General features: G+C 46.1%; 2 protein-coding genes across 2 annotated transcripts in view; both read left to right on the top strand.

Moving 5' to 3' along the window:
• LOC147008403 (uncharacterized) overlaps positions 1-1,030 on the top strand; it is a 60,407-nt gene extending 59,377 nt beyond the window's left edge. The window contains exon 9 of the mRNA XM_085864779.1: positions 575-1,030. Within this exon, the coding sequence (XP_085720905.1) occupies positions 575-600 (26 nt within the window). The 3' untranslated portion in view covers positions 601-1,030. The remainder of the gene's footprint in view (positions 1-574) is intronic.
• Positions 1,031-5,028: 3,998 nt separating this feature from the next.
• On the top strand, positions 5,029-6,357 carry LOC147008402 (uncharacterized). Its single transcript, XM_085864974.1, has one exon. The coding sequence runs from the start codon at positions 5,170-5,172 to the stop codon at positions 6,058-6,060; it is 891 nt and encodes a 296-aa protein (XP_085721100.1). The 5' UTR covers positions 5,029-5,169; the 3' UTR covers positions 6,061-6,357.
• The last annotated feature ends 9,517 nt before the right edge of the window (positions 6,358-15,874 follow it).

Here is a 15,874-nt window from a genome sequence, read left to right as displayed (position 1 = left end):
GGGAGGGGAGGGGGGAAAGTGTGGAGGGGGAGAGGAGGGGGGATCCAGGCAGATGTGACGCCGAGTTTACACCCATCTGGGAGACAACGCACATTTATGAATCACCCTGCCTGTGAAACACCGGGATGACACTTTATTGCTCGGTCGGGATGCAAACCCAGGCGAGACATTTGAGAGCGATCATGCGTACCTCTTGGCTATCCTGCTGTGATCTGCCAATTGATTGCTGTTGAGGGAAGGGGAGGTGGCACAAGGGGATGGGAAGGCAGCATGAGGGGGAAGGGGAATCGTGAGGGGGGAAGGGGGAATCGTGAGGGGAAGGCAGCTTGAGGGGTAAGCGGTATCGTGAGGGGGGAAGGCAGCATGAGGGGGAAGGGGCATCGTGAGGGGGGAAGGGGGCATCGTGAGGGGAGGCAGCTTGAGGGGAAGAGAAGGCAGCGCAATAGGAGCAGAAGGCAGCACGAGGGAAGGGGAATGTTTCATTTCACTTATTTCAAGCGGAGGTTCAAACCAAAGCAAACAACAATGAGCTTCGCAGTGAAGCGGAGGTGAAATTTGCTCACGCCATGTGCAGATGGAAGCGGCAAGGATGGTTCATGATGTGGAGGGATGGATTCATGTCAGCTGACTTCCAAGCAGAGGGAAGATGACCCCGGGAAAATGATGGAGTGAATGGAGCAGAATGTTTGTAAGTACAATGTTCCCTCGTTTGATTAAATCCGTCAGGGAAGTGACGGGTACTTCTACTGGTGGAATACATAAAGCTCAATTATTTTTAGCAGCGTCTGGTGCAGCGAACGCTGCTCTAAGAGAGCTCGGCGTTGTTGTTGTTGTTCTTCTTCTTGTTCTTGTTGTTCTTCATGCTCTTCTTCTTCTTGTGAAGACAAAACCTTAGGACTCGGCTCTTTTATACACAGGATCCGGATCTCCTTAAATACTAAACACCTCTATAGAGCCTCACATTGAGGGTGCCTTTTGAGAGCGTCCATCATGAACTTTTATATATCTTCGGACATTTGCTTTTAAATTTCAAAAAGTTCACGTTACGATTTAAAGATTATTCCATTTAATATATTGTAATTTCGTAAATACACTATTTTCTCGTCATGAAAGAAGATCGTCCATAACGTACGTGACGTGATGGCACGTGACGAAATATCGGAAGTTGTTGTTTTTTTATTATTATTATTATTTTTATTCTTCCTCTTCTTGTTCTTCTTCTTCTGGTGAAGACAAAACCTTTAGGACGCTGCTCTTGGCCACATTTGTCCTTGTTTATTTTGTTTTTTTCCTTGCCGCACACACACGAAGCGAAAGGTGGAGTTAAGCAGTTTGTTCACTTTGTCTGTCCGTCAATCTGTCGACTAACATCAGTTTATGTTCGAGGAACAACTCCATTTGTTTGTTATATTTTGAACATTAATCGGAAAACAAACCTGTAGTTTATCAGTACTTTGGCGATGAATCCGTCCCGATCTCACATGCACGGAGAGGAGGAAGATAATAGTTTTAATCTGCCTGCAAAATTGAAACAAAATTGAAAATCATTCCAAACAGGAAACTTAGTTTTTAAGAATGCTATAAAGGACACAAATAACAGTGTTCCATCTCCACCCCGAGGCACTAAAGCGAGTGCACCAGTTGCCCACCCGGAGGAAGTCACGGCAGAAAGAAAATAAAGCCACCAATGTGCCCTTTGTGGTGTTTTATGGGTGAAACCTACAATGCCTTCATCAAGTATTCACACCCCTCGACTTTTTCACATTTTGTTGTGTTCCAGCCTGACTTCAAAATGGATTAAATTTAAATGTTTTGTCACTGATCAACACAAAATACCCCAGAATGACAAAGGAAAAACATATTTTTTGATTTTTTTAATAAATGAATGAAAACTGAAAAGCTGAAATATCTTTCGTCAATGTGTGTTCAACCCTCTCAGTCAATATTTTGTTGTGTTGCACCGTTGCTTTGGCTCTATACTTGGGGTAATTGTCCCGTTGGAACGTAAATCTTCGCCGCAGTCGAAGGTCTTTTGCACTCTGAAGCAGGTTCTCCTCAAAGAGGAGGAGATTGGGACCATACTCTGTGCAGAGCGTTGGTGCTGCTTAACCAGTGTCTTTGGCTATTGGGCACAATCCTGGACAGGTCGCCACTCCGACAGGAAACCAGGATGCTGGCACTCACTTTGCCGACCTCGTAAGGATGGTTAACCATCCTCGTTAACCCCACCTGGTATTAATTTGACAGCTGAGTGGGATTTGAACTCGGGACCCTCGGATCCAAAGCCCGGCACCCAAACCATTAAGCCAACATCAAACAGCCAACTCCTCAAGGATTTGCTTATATTTGGCTCCATTCATTGTTTCCTCTATCCTTGCAAGTCTCCCAGTCCCTGCTGCTGAAAAGTATCCCCACAACATGATGCCGCCGCCACCATGCCTCACGGTAGGGATGATTTTGGATGGGTGATGAGCTGTGCTCAGTTTCTGCCAGATGTAGTGCTTTGCATTCAGACCAAAGAGTTCCATTTTCCTCTCCTCAGACCACAGAATGTTTTCCCTCTAGATCTCAAAGTCTTTCACGTGACTTTTTACAAACTCAAGACGTGCTGTCATGTGCTTTTTTCTCAGGAGTGGCTTCCGTCTCGCCAATCTCCCATAAAGCCTTGATTTTTGAAATGCTGCAGAGACTTTTGTCTTTCCAACAGGTTCTCCCATATCAGTGAAAGAACTCTGTAGTTCTGTCAGAGTGGTCGTTGCGTTCTTCTTCACCTCCCTGACAGAGGTCATTCTTTCCCGGTTGCTCAGTTTGTTCGGACAGCCAACTCTAGGAAGAGTCTGGGTAGTTCATATTCTTTCCATTTCCGAATGATGGAGTTCACTGTGATCTTGGGACGTTTCAACACAAGAAATTGATTTCATACCCTTCGCCAGATCTACGCCTCCTCACAATTTTATCTCAGAGTTTTACAGACAGTTCCTTCGACTTCATGGAAGAGTTTCTGCTCTCTCAACTGTGGCACCTTATCTGGAAAGGTGTGTTTCTTTTTCGAAATCATGTCCAATCATTTGAATTGGCCACAGGTGGACTCCAATCAAGTTGTTTTTTTGTATACATTGTCGAGGCTCGTATGAGAGCGAACACACAGCGCACAACAAGAGGGGGTGGGGGGCAGGAGAGGGAAAGACAAAACAATGGGGAGCAGAGACATGAGGAGATCTGTGGTTGGGTGAGGGATGGGGTGGGGAACACGAGGTATTCAAGATGGACACTACAGGGACTTTCATGAAGGAAAGCAGGGAATTTGAAGGAGGTAGGTTTGGGGTGGATTAACGGGGGTAGAAAAGATCGTGGTTTTGGATGGGGGAAGATAAGATGTGGTTGTGAACAGCTGTTTTGAATACCTGGAGGAAAGAGTGTGATTGAGGAGAGTGTTGGAGTTCGTTCCAAAGGCAGGGAAAAAGAGGAATGAAAGAGTGAAGGTGAGCAGATAGTCTTGGTTTTGGCAGTTTTTTCCAGAAGGGGGTTGTTGGCGGACCTTAAGAGTCCTGCGGAAATATGGGGGTGGGGGGACATTGTAGATCAAACGGGGCGGCGAGACCGGAGAGGGGACAGTAGAAGACAGAAAGACCACTGACCTGCCTGCGGTGAGAGAATGAGAGGCCCACATACTCTCCCACATAGGCCGACATAGGAGGGATGAACCAGGGAGAGATACAAGGGAGAAAGTTGTGGAGACATCTCAAGGATTATCAAAGGAATTTGGATGCCCTGAGCTCAATTTGGAATGCCAGAGTAAAGGGGTTGAGTACTTATTGTGGCAAGATATTTCAGGTTTTTTTGTTAAAATTTCCAAAAACATGTTTTAAATTTGTCATTATGGGTATTTTGTGTAGATCATTGACGACAACATAATTGTGGGTGCATGGATGATACGATCATGTGATCCATGATAGTAGTGGCCATAATAGTGGGGTATTCAGTTAATAATGGTAATTTTATTCAGAACTAGAATGGGCACTCGGTAGAGCGCATACCTTCGCCTCCACTACTTTTTTTGTTCTTGACATGAGAGTGGGGGGAACAGAACAGTGAACATTTTGGTGTTGGTTTCATGCAAATCGGTTTTGATTTGACCGTGTTATGACAAAAACCGCATATTTTGAAAGGTCGTGACCCCACTGACCTTTGACCCCCAACCGCTAACAAGGGTAATGACGTAATTGTGTCATGTCGCCCATCACAAGATTGGGCAATGAATTCTGAACATTTTGGCATCGGTTGCATGCCAATTACATCAAAACTGACCGCGCTATGGTAAAAATACGAATTTGACCTTTCCGTGACCTTGACTTTGACCTTTGACCCGATCGCTCCCAAAATCTAACCAAATTTTCCTTGGATAATAACCCATCATCCCACCAAATTTCAAGCGATTTGGTTCAATACTTTCTGAGTGATGCGAATAACAAACAAACACACATATTCACAAATAAATAAATAAACAAATACACAGGGACCAACACATAACCTTTCGCAGAATGCGAAGGTAATGAACGTGCAAGGTGAGACAATGTGCTCTACGAGTGCTGTTCAAGTTGTAAAAGTGATTTATTGATGTTTTTGCTCCATTGTCAATTTGCAGAGAAAAAATTTGAAAAGTCTTCAAGTGTCAACTGTTCCTCGTCATTGGACGGAGAAGTTTCTTTCGATCATCACCTGACAGAAACTTTTTGTCAGGATGTTGACAAGTTTTGGGGTGTGTCGACAAACAACAACAACTGCGACAGATGTATCAATGTCTTGCAACAGGAGAGCCAAAGAAGTGAGAAGACAAACAATTTTCCTGTTTCCAACAAAGACTTCACCTCCTCATCGTGTTTAAAAACATGTTTTGAAATATGCACAGGTGAGACGTCATACAGGTGCTCTGTGTGTCAGAAGGGATTTGCTTCTTATTCATGTCTGTTGTCACATCAAAGGTTGCACAAACCGTTCAAGTGTTCACAAAAAATACATTCGGGGAAGAAACCCCACAAGTGTTGTGTGTGCAACAAAGCATTTAGTCAGTCATCGAACTTATATACACATCAAAGAACACACACTGAAGAGAAACCTTACAATTGTTCTGTGTGTAACAAAGCGTTCAATCATTTATCTAACTTACATATGCATCAAAGAATACACACCGGAGAGAAACCCTTCATTTGTTATGTGTGTAACATGGCCTTTTGTCGTCCATCAACTTTATCTGGACATCAAAGAATACACACCGGAGAGAAACCTTACAAGTGTTCTGTGTGCAACAAGGCCTTTACTCATTCATCAACTGTATCTCGACATCAAAGAATACACAGCGGAGATAATCCCTACAAGTGTTCTGTGTGCAACAAAGCATTTAATCAGTCATCAACTCTATCAGCACATCAAAGAATACACACTGGAGAGAAACCCTACAAGTGTTCTGTGTGCCACAAGGCCTTCATTAATCCATCAACTTTTTCTGGACATCAAAGAATACACACCGGAGAGAAACCTTACAAGTGTTCTGTGTGCAACAAGGCCTTCACTCATTCATCATCTGTATCTCGACATCAAAGAATACACAGCGGAGATAATCCCTACAAGTGTTCTGTGTGCAACAAAGCATTTAATCAGTCATCAAATCTCTCAGCACATCAAAGAATACACACTGGAGAGAAACCCTACAAGTGTTCTGTGTGCCACAAGGCCTTCATTAATCCATCAACTTTATCTGGACATCAAAGATTACACACTGGAGAGAAACCTTACAATTGTTCTGTTTGCAACAAAGCATTTAATCAGTCATCAACTCTATCAGCACATCAAAGAATACACACTGGAGAGAAACCTTACAAGTGTTCTGTGTGCCACAAGGCCTTCATTAATCCATCATCTGTATCGAGACATCAAAAATTACACACTGGAGAGAAACCTTACAATTGTTCTGTTTGCAACAAAGCATTTTATCAATCATCAACTCTATCAGCACATCAAAGAATACACACTGGAGAGAAACCTTCCAATTGTTCTGTGTGAAACAAAGCGTTCAATCATACATCATCTGCATCTTGACAACAAAGAATACATCAAAGCAATGAATTTCCAGTAACAGGTGCGAGTATATGATGCCACACATGGGATGGAGTTTCAGCAAATCCAGCGCCATCAATTGCAAAGAAGAGAAATCACCGAATATACATCAACAAATATACACCGACAACTGGGAGAACGACAAAAGAGCAGGAAGATTGTAAAAAGATCTGGAAAGAGTTGGGGAGAGACAAAGAAGGCATTTTCAGTGGTTTGGAAGACGTCATGTTTACTGGGATGGAGAACGAGTCAGAGTGCAGTGTCTATAGAAAGTCTACACCCCCCTTTCATAATTTTGACCTTTTGATGCCTGGAAACCTGGAATTAAATACATTAAATCAGAGTTTTTCCACCTTTATTTACACATCGTAACCCACAACTTCCAAGTGAAAAAACAAATTCAAATTTCAGAAAATTAATTGAAAACACAAAACTAAAATATTGTTACGTCTGGGGGGGGGTATGCATTCAAAGGGTGTTTAATTCAAACATTCAAACATTAGGATGTTTAATTAGGTATGCCATGCTGTTCGAGTGTACCAGGATCTCGATGTAATAAGTCGCAATTCAGTGGTGATAAGTTGTCTAGTAAATGTCCATTTCTTCAAGGGGGAAATGATAATTGTCACGTACTTAGATAGGGACACGGGTTAGGGTAAGTCTGTCTGCGTAAACCCTTTTAGTATTCCCTGGAGGCTTGCCGTGACGTCACAGGACAGTGCTGCGGATGGCTCCGCCCCGTGATCACGATTTGCGGAAGGCGACGGCGGAGGGCCAATAAAACGGCTCGATTGGAAGTGACGAGGACTCGAGGATAAAAAGGTTCTGTTCGGGGAAAAGGGGTGGGAGGAAGAAGATTGGCAAAGAAAGACCGTTTTGGTGGAGACTGTTGTGCTGGGAGCGTGCTGTTTTGTTGCGCTGATTCGATGCTGGATTCATCGTGGCCTCGCTGTGCCTCGTCCCTCAGCTCGGTTGGCTCTGGGGTTCTGCTGGCTCGGAGTACGGGGTCGAACGGCGGGCGGACCTGCCTCCCTCTCCTGCTCGCAACTTGGCGCCAGAACTGGTTCCCTGGTGGCTGTGAGCGGACTTGCGCTGACACCAGGAGGTCGACAGCACCACGGTGTCTCCTGACCCTGACGAGCGCAACGCCAGCTCGTCCGACGCCAATCCAGGGACTGTTGAGTCTACACCACGATCCAGCCTGACTACCAGGACCAGCTACGTTTTGTGTGTGTGTGTGTGTGTGTGTGTGTGTGTGTGTGTGTGTGTGTGTGTGTGTGTGTGTGTGTGTGTGTGTGTGTGTGTACCTGGCGCCTTAGACGGTTTGAGATTTGTATATCCATTGTAATTGTCTGTGTTTTCCCCACGAACCCACACCACCATCCCGTCGAATCGCCCCGGATCCCTCCTCTTGCCGAGTCTTATTATTTCTGGTTAGAGAAATAAACATCATTAACTCAGTGAAAAGCGACTCGTGCCACCTTCCTCGTCCCGTTTGCGGTAGAGCGATTAGAACCGCCATCTTTGGGTTATAAGAATAAACCGCCTCCATCGTTTCGGCTCATTCTACGTTGGCGGGACTGTTCAAGTCCCGTGGACGTCACAATATCTTGGGTGGATAAGTGTCCACCCCCATTATAATGGCAATTGTAAATCAGCTCAGGTGGAACCAATTACCTTCAAAATCACACACCAGGTTTATTGACCACCACCTGTTTAAATTGCAGTGATTCTGATGATTTCAGAGTAAAATCAGCCGTTCCTGTGGGTTTCCACTGCGAGGTCGTGCATTTCACAGCAAATTATCAACCATGAGCACCAAGGAGCTTTCAAAAGACCTCCGGGATAAAGTTGTGGAAAGGCACAGATCAGGGGATGGGTATAAAAATATTTCAAAGACCTTGCATATTCCTTAGAGCACAGTCAAGACAGTCGTTATTAAGAAATGGAAAGTGTGTGGTACCACCAAGACCCTGCCGAGATCATGCCGTCACTCCAAACTGGATGACTAAGCAAGGAGACTGATCAGAGGCCACCAAGAGGCCAATGGCAACTTTGAAAGAGCTGCAGGCCTTCATGGCAAGGACTGATTACTGGTTTGCATGTGACAACAATATCCCAAGCACTCCACAAGTCTGGGCTCTACGGTCAGGTGGGAAGAAGGGAGACATGACACAAAAAAGCCCACCTTGAGTCCTGTTTGAGGAATACAAAAAAACACTCCAGACATTCTGAAGCCATGTGGAAAAAAGTTTTGTGGTCTGATGGAACTTTTTGGGAAAAATGCAAAACGCTACATTTGGTGCAAACCCAACAAAGCGCATCAGCCAAAGGACACCACACCTACTGTGAAGCCTGGTGGTGGCAGCATCATGTCATGGGGATGCTTTTCATCATCAGGGACTGGGGCACTTTTTATAGTTTTTTGTGTACCAAGTCGAGGCTTGTGTGAGAACAAATACACAGAAACATATCACAAGGCAGGAGACAAGAAGGGAGGGAGAGGGAAGCGCAAAATAGTGGGGGGAAAAGAGAAGAGGATAGCTGTGGAAGGGAGAGGGATGGGATGGGATAAAAAGGATAGCACTTCAGGGACTGTCAGGAAGGAAAACAGAGAAGTTGAAGGAGGTGGGTTTGGGGTGGATCAACGGGGGCAGTAAATATCAAGATTTTGGATAGGGGAAGATGTGAGATGGTAGTGAACAGCTGCTTTGAAGACCTGGAGGGAGGAGAGTGTGGGAGTTTATTCCAGAGGCAGGAAAAAGAGGAATGAAAGAGTGAAGGTGAGCTGTGATTCTTGATTTTGACATTTTCAGAAGAAGGGGAGTTTTGTCAGTCCTTGAGGAAATTTTGTTGTGGGCCGGGGTTCGGTGGCGATAAACGACCACGAGGGAGAGCAGTGGGGTCGTTTCCACCGAACACCCCGGGATTTAGGTCGTGACTCTCAGATAAGTCTGAAAGCTCACGGGTCCCTTAGCGGACCGTGGTTGCCAATATTTATACGACGTGGGGTCGGGTTAATTGCCGAATTTCAATATACCTAAGTCCTCACGTCGTCAAATTACCGGGGAAGTTACACCCTCGACGGACTCTGTCGAACCGGGTTGCTCTGGCGACCTCGGTCCGGTGCAACTGAGCGGAATTACCAAAGTCCGTCGGTCCAAACGACAACTTACGGCACACGGCCTCCCGAATTCCCAAAACGCACCGTGCTGGGTCTGTGGTAGAAACGACAGGCAACGAACTGGAACATTTAACAATTGGGGGTTTATTTATAATGGGGGCAATAATCGGGAAGGGAGACACAGAGCAGAGTTACAACCGAATATCAGGCAGGCAATGTGCAATGAAAAGGAAACACTTAAACAATTCTACCTTACAGACTGGCGCCACACACACACACACACACACACACACACACACACATACACACACACACACACCCAAAAGAAATGGACCCCGTGGGTCTTTATTCGGCCCCTCAGCCCAGAGGGAAGGCGAGCTGGGGGGAACAGAGCCAGGCCAGGTAACTTTCCGCCTCGTGCGGTCACACCGGACTCCAACCCACCACGGTGGGACTCGAACCCACGTCCCGAAATCCACGGGCCCACGACCCTGGCTGCTCAGCCGCCACCACCACGAGGAGCCACCGCAAAGGACCACGACCGAGACCAAGCCACCACGACAGACCAAAAGCAATAGGCCACAATGACTCCCGTATTCTGGTCTTGACAACCACTCTACTCTTTCTCTATGGACAGGGCGAACACGACATCTGGCGTGGGCGGAGCCGGCCCTGAGGAGATGAGCCTCCTGATTGGACGGGGCGTCTCGGGGGGGGGGGTGTCGGGGCGTCTTGGAGGCCCACCCCCCGAAGAGGCTCTGTAGTCGCTTTCGGCACTCTGGCCTCCCATTGGCCGGAGCGCCTCGGCCCTGCTCGCCCTTCGCCCATTGGCTGGAGAAAACGCTCCATGCCCTTCCTCAGAGCGGAGCCTCGATCTGATGCGATCGAGGCTCCGCCCACGCCTTTAGCCAAAAACACGTGGGCAATGGAGTTGGTGGTTTGAGGAAGTGAAGGGATTTGTTGTAAAAAAAACTAACTATAAAGAAACTTCACAGCACACACATGTAATTCCCGTTAGATACAGGGGATGGGACCCTAACTATAACACATACTTATCGAAATAACTGAACTTCTGGGACTCTGGCTGCCTGTGTGCAAATGGCTGCCAGATCCGTAACAATATCAGGGGTACAGATCACAGACAGAGCAGCGGGGACAAGGCCAGGGAGGAGATGGTCGAAGACAAAAAGACCACCGACCTGCCTCTGGTGAGAGATCCAACGACTCAGCTTGAGATCCCAATGATCAGGGAGTTACCAAGTCACAGCTGTAATTGCTGCCAAAGGTGTTCCACCATGTATTAACTCAGGGGGGTGGACACTTATCCAACCAAGATATTCTTGTTTTGTGTTTTTAATTAATTTTACTGAAATTTGGAGAATTTGTTTTTTTAATTTAGAAGTTGTCGGTGACGGTGGGCAAATAACGGGGAAAAAGTCTGATTTAATGTAATTTAATTCCAGGCTGGAAGGCAACAAATGGTGAAAATTTTGAAAATTTGGTGTAGACTTTCTGCAGGCACTGCAAATATCCAACACCATGGACACTTTAAGAAGATGGCCGGATGGAGTCAATCAGGACAGGTGCAGGTTCTGTAAGGTAGAAATAGAAAACACCATCACCTTCTCTCAGGATGTAAAAACCTCATGTCAGAACACCTGTACACACAAAGGCACAACAAGGTGTCGAGATCAATCCACCAACACGTGCAGAAACATCAATATCCCAGTCTCAGACAACTCTTGCAAGTACGAACCAAATGTGATACCAGGATCTGAAAAAGGAACCTGGACGTTAAAGAGCGCTGATATTGCACCAGTTAATCAGAGCAACGGGAGTGATTCTGTGACAACATAAAAACTAGAACAATCATCCAAAGCAATTTATGAGAAGAGAAACTAGCAGAACAATGATCTGGATGGGTTTGAAATCCTGAAAAAGGAATCAGAAAACATCGAAGGGAAATGCCTTGAGGGATAACCATTGTCATGATTACATCATCACTTCACGGCATAATTGTTGATCCAAATTCAGATGGAGATTTCAATTTGATGTATTATTGTCTTATTGACTTCATAACAACGTTTTTCGTGGAAATGCGGGAATTGCACAACATTCCAATCGGGAGTGAATATTATGTGCGTCTTCGGGATTTTGCGAACAATCTTCGGCACCACGGGCAAAAAATTCCAAAATGTCAGCTCGAACCTCAGGATCCCCCTGTCCCAAGGGAACGACATGTAAATGGATCAATCCACAAAAGTGTATCACTGCACCCCTTAGCTGGGCGTGCGGACTAGTTGTGGTCGGAGTAGATGTTGTTGTAGTTGAAGTAGTCATGGAAATAGTGTTCAAGATTTTTGATTGGATTCCCAATTTTGGTGCTTGCTTGGTGTTTGTACTTCTCAACTTGATTTGTTTGTTTGTTCTTCGATTTTCTTTTCCAGCACGATGAGATGTTCCGCATCTAATGAACTTCTCTGTCATAACATTATTTAATGTAATTTTTGGAATGATTTTACATTAACAATGACATCATAATGTGAAAAGTAGGAGTGATTCATTTAGTTTTGGTACCCTTGCCTCACCTTGCACTTCTTGATGCCAGAGAAACCAATTCCATCACAATCATTGGAATCTCCAGCAATGAAGCTGAGTCTATGGTTCTCTTACTCTCACACCGGTGGTCTCTCTGTCTTCTCCAGGTTAGTTTCTGGTCCTGCACACCTCTGCCTTGCTCTGTACACCCATCCCCGAATTTTGCTCCAAAGGGCTTTCTTCCAGGAACCAACTTTTGTTGAAACTCCCAAAATCCAGGCTCTTTGCTCACCTCCACTCATTTGTTACTCCTTTCTCAAGCCTGTTGAACCAACTTGCTCAGACTGATGAATCTGACTCTTCCGTCTTCAAGATAGCTATTCAATTCACCAACACCCCCCCCGCCCACCCCATCCATATTCATGATATTTTCCCCCTCTCCGAGCCTTCCTTTCCTCCCCAAGCCCTCTCCAAAGTAAAGCCCTCCCCAAACCCTCTCCAAAATAAAGCCCTCCACAAACCGACCTCTTCCTTTCCAAATTAATGTACTTTTCCCCCTTATTCCTCACCATCCTTTTCTTATACCATCTCCAGTTTTCCTTTCCCCCTCTTGCTGTGTTTGAGCTTGCATTCAGCTTGTTCACCTCTTTGTCCACCCACCTCCCTCTGATCTCATTCTTTCCCATGCCCATTATTCATCCAAGTGACCCTCCATACCTCTACCCTGTTGTAGTTGTGTCCCTGCCTCACCCCCCCCTTCCACGATGTTCTTTTTGTTCTGTTCTGTTTGGGTCTTTTCTGTTTCAACATCTCCCATGAGTGTCTCAAATAATAATAATTAATGATTGGAAAAGTTGTTGGGTTTTGGGGGGTTTTGGGGACTTCTCTGTGCAATCAGTATTTCTGAATCCACCAGGTGATCTTGCTCCAAGCGTGTGTCAAAGAATTTCTAAATTCCTCCTGTACATTTGAGTCAATTAAAACAGGAAAAACAAATACAAACATCGATACGGAGAATCGGAGCAACACAAGCAACGCACTCTTTCCCCGACTCTGCAGTGCATAGAAACTTTGAATTATTTTGTAGTTTTCAGTGAGACGAGGTCTGTTTACCCTCCAAACATGCTGACGCCATAGCTGACATGTTGAGGGCTCAGGGAAGAATCACTCGCAGCTTTGTTGCAGCAGCCATCTGGGGGTCAGCTTCATGTTGAAGGGATAAGGAATATTTATGAACTAAAGGTTGATAAGAGTTTTCAGAGGGGGTGAGATCATCCAACCATGTTTTGATCATCCTGGAGACAGAATGGTGTAAAGACTGCAGTCCTTTGGGTGCTGGGATGGATCACAGATGGCTCCTTGGTCTGGAGGTTCAAAGTCAGCCCGCATTGAAAAGGCGAGGGAAAGATATTGTTGCGGTTCTCGGAACCGCATGCATCCAACAGATCGTGGTCCAAGACAGTTATTCCATTAATATACGTGTAGATAGTCCCTTCCCTTTTGTCTAGTGGGACAACAGGGGCGTGCGTTGCGATGATCTCATAGCTCGGTTTGCTTCCATCATTTCTTCTTCATTTCATTTCTACTCCTCTGATTATTCCTGAGGTAAATCTGAGTCACGTGCGCCCCTCACTGTGAGATGGGTCCTCCGCAAAGGCCAAGCAGACAACAACCCTCCGTACAAAACACAGCGTGCCAAACGCACTCGCAGCGGTAATTTCCACCCGATGGTGTCTCCACAACACAGGAAACACACCCAGCACGACTCTCACCCTGCACGGAACGCGTACCGAGGCCGATAACAGAAAGACAACACCCCACCACGTTGTGCATGATACGGGAAACACGTACTTTTCAACCCATTTCTGGACTACTTATATCGATCGGGTTTCGTCCATCACCCGAGCGCTGGCCACGTGCCTCATGGCGGATCCACACGCACTGTACGGAATGTGCTTGAATGCAGACCCGTATGCCGCTCGCGACTGTTACCATACAGAGCCGGGCACGAATGGACACATCTTACTGTCTGTGCATGGGTTCGCCATAACATTGTACCTTCGGTCCTCGCGGCCTGCAAACGTCCCCTCGCCTCTATGACTAGTGAAGCTGCGATCGGGCGGGGGCATGTTGTACAGTTTGGGCCACGTTGGCGCACACGGAGCGGGCGCGTTGGCCAGCGCTTGTCGGGGACGAGCGTGCGTGCGAGACCGACGCTGGCCTCGGCCGGTCATCAGGGCAAGGCCCGGGGGTTCTTGCAAGACGATTCATGGCGTGGAGTTCAGTGTGGGCAAATCGTGTCATGTCGTGGGGTCGGAGTGAGACCTTCCCACAGCTCAGGGTCACCTTGCCGGAAATGGAGTGTTGCAGTTTCCGGCCATTGTGGCCGGGCCGCGCAGGGGGTCGGGGCCAATCAGAACACCCGATTCGGGTGACGACACCGAGTTTCGGAGTGGCCTCCCACCCCGCGCTGCGAGGCGTATAAAGGTCCGAGCGGACTCCTCGTTCTCTCTCTGCTGCCCTGCCGCTCAACCTGGACCTCGACTTCCTTCTGTCGTCATCACTGGGCTCCTCTTCCTCTTCACCACCCACATGACGCTGACTACACCCTTCCAACTCAAGCCCCTCCTTCACGCCCACGGTGGCGAGGAGCGAAGCGTCAGTTGGGGTACGGCACCACGGAGCACTCCCCCCAAACGTATTGCGGGCTTGTTCGGGTTCCGCGTATCAGTTATACAAAGGTAGCCTCAACTCCTCTCCTGTCTTGCCTCAATCCCTCTTCATCGAATTTTCTGTGTGTGTGTGTGTGTGTGTGTGTGTCCTGGCGCCTGTCTATGTAAGTAAGCCTGCAGAAGATCGTTATTATTATTTTCGGGTTCGGTCTGCTCTGTGTCTGCTTTTATAAGTTGCTTGTTTATTGCTGCACCACACCTCTCTCCCCTATCGCTGCACAACACACCCCAATAAATCTTGATCGTACCACATACCTTTCCTCGCCCATTGTTAATAAATTTTTATTTGGAATGTTTCCTGCTCGTTTTTGTCTTTTCTTCCATTGATCCATCATGGTCCGAATCCTAGCTAACCCGGGACTTTATTCCCAACAATCCGTTCCTTTTAGCACTAAGCCGGTACGTCCTTGGCAGTGTTGCTCGGCTGCATCCAGTCCGGTGGAGTGATCCGGTTCGGACAAGGCATACCGAGGACGTGTTCCCCGGTAATTAAATCACGTGGTTATTTTTAGGTAACTGGATTAACTCGACGGAAAACCCTAAGTCACGTGGTTCAGTTATTGGCGTCCACGGTCGGTTAAGCGACCCGCCGCGTCACGGAATTATCCGTGTGTGACGGCCTACAATTCCGGGGAGTCTGGTGGGAGCCGAGATAGCTTCCCCAACCTCGTGGTCTTCTCACCCGACCCCCGGCCTGCAACAATATATAATCTGAAGCTGACAAGAGTGTAAGAAAATACCTGGATATCACCTTGAGCAAACATTCCATTGAAACTGACATAGTGTCTCCAACCAGACTTTCAGACACCAATATAACTACTGGTTGTACATGAGAATCCCTTAATAAGCACAGTCGATAAAATAATTGGTAATTCTGTTACACTGAATTATAATTAAAGATTAATTGGAAGGCCAATCTGTTCTGGGGAATTAAAGGCACTTTTTACCAAGCAGATTGATCCTCTTCCAGTACAAAAGATATATAAGGTCATTTAAAATGCAAATATATATTATTCTTAAAACAGATACATGTTCAAGAACATCGATGTAATAATCATGTTGTATTTGAGGATATTTCTCATGAAAGGGTTCCAACAATACATTTACTTTTCAATCAAGTTTAATTGGCAACATTTTATTTGTTTATTTTTATCACCCAACCACATACATACCCACATACCCATATATAACTCCGTTATGGAGGGAAAATTGTCGATAAATACAAAAACAGAAAATAAAGAACGTTGTTTCGTATCGAGGGAATAATCATCGACGAACTCGGACTTGATTTTCCACTTTCACAACACAATCTGAAACACAAACAATCCGTAAAAACGAAACGTTCAATCTTTGTATTTATTTTAAA

Source organism: Eptatretus burgeri, chromosome 19 (assembly GCF_056783735.1).
Source record: "Eptatretus burgeri isolate ZD-2024b chromosome 19, Ebu_testis_v1, whole genome shotgun sequence".
Taxonomy (NCBI): Eukaryota; Metazoa; Chordata; class Myxini; order Myxiniformes; family Myxinidae; genus Eptatretus; species Eptatretus burgeri.
This window is presented reverse-complemented; position numbering and strand designations above follow the sequence as displayed.

Excerpts from the sequence above, each read along its gene's own strand:
- LOC147008402 (XM_085864974.1), top strand. The coding sequence starts at position 5,170 with ATGCATCAAAGAATACACACCGGAGAGAAACCCTTCATTTGTTATGTG.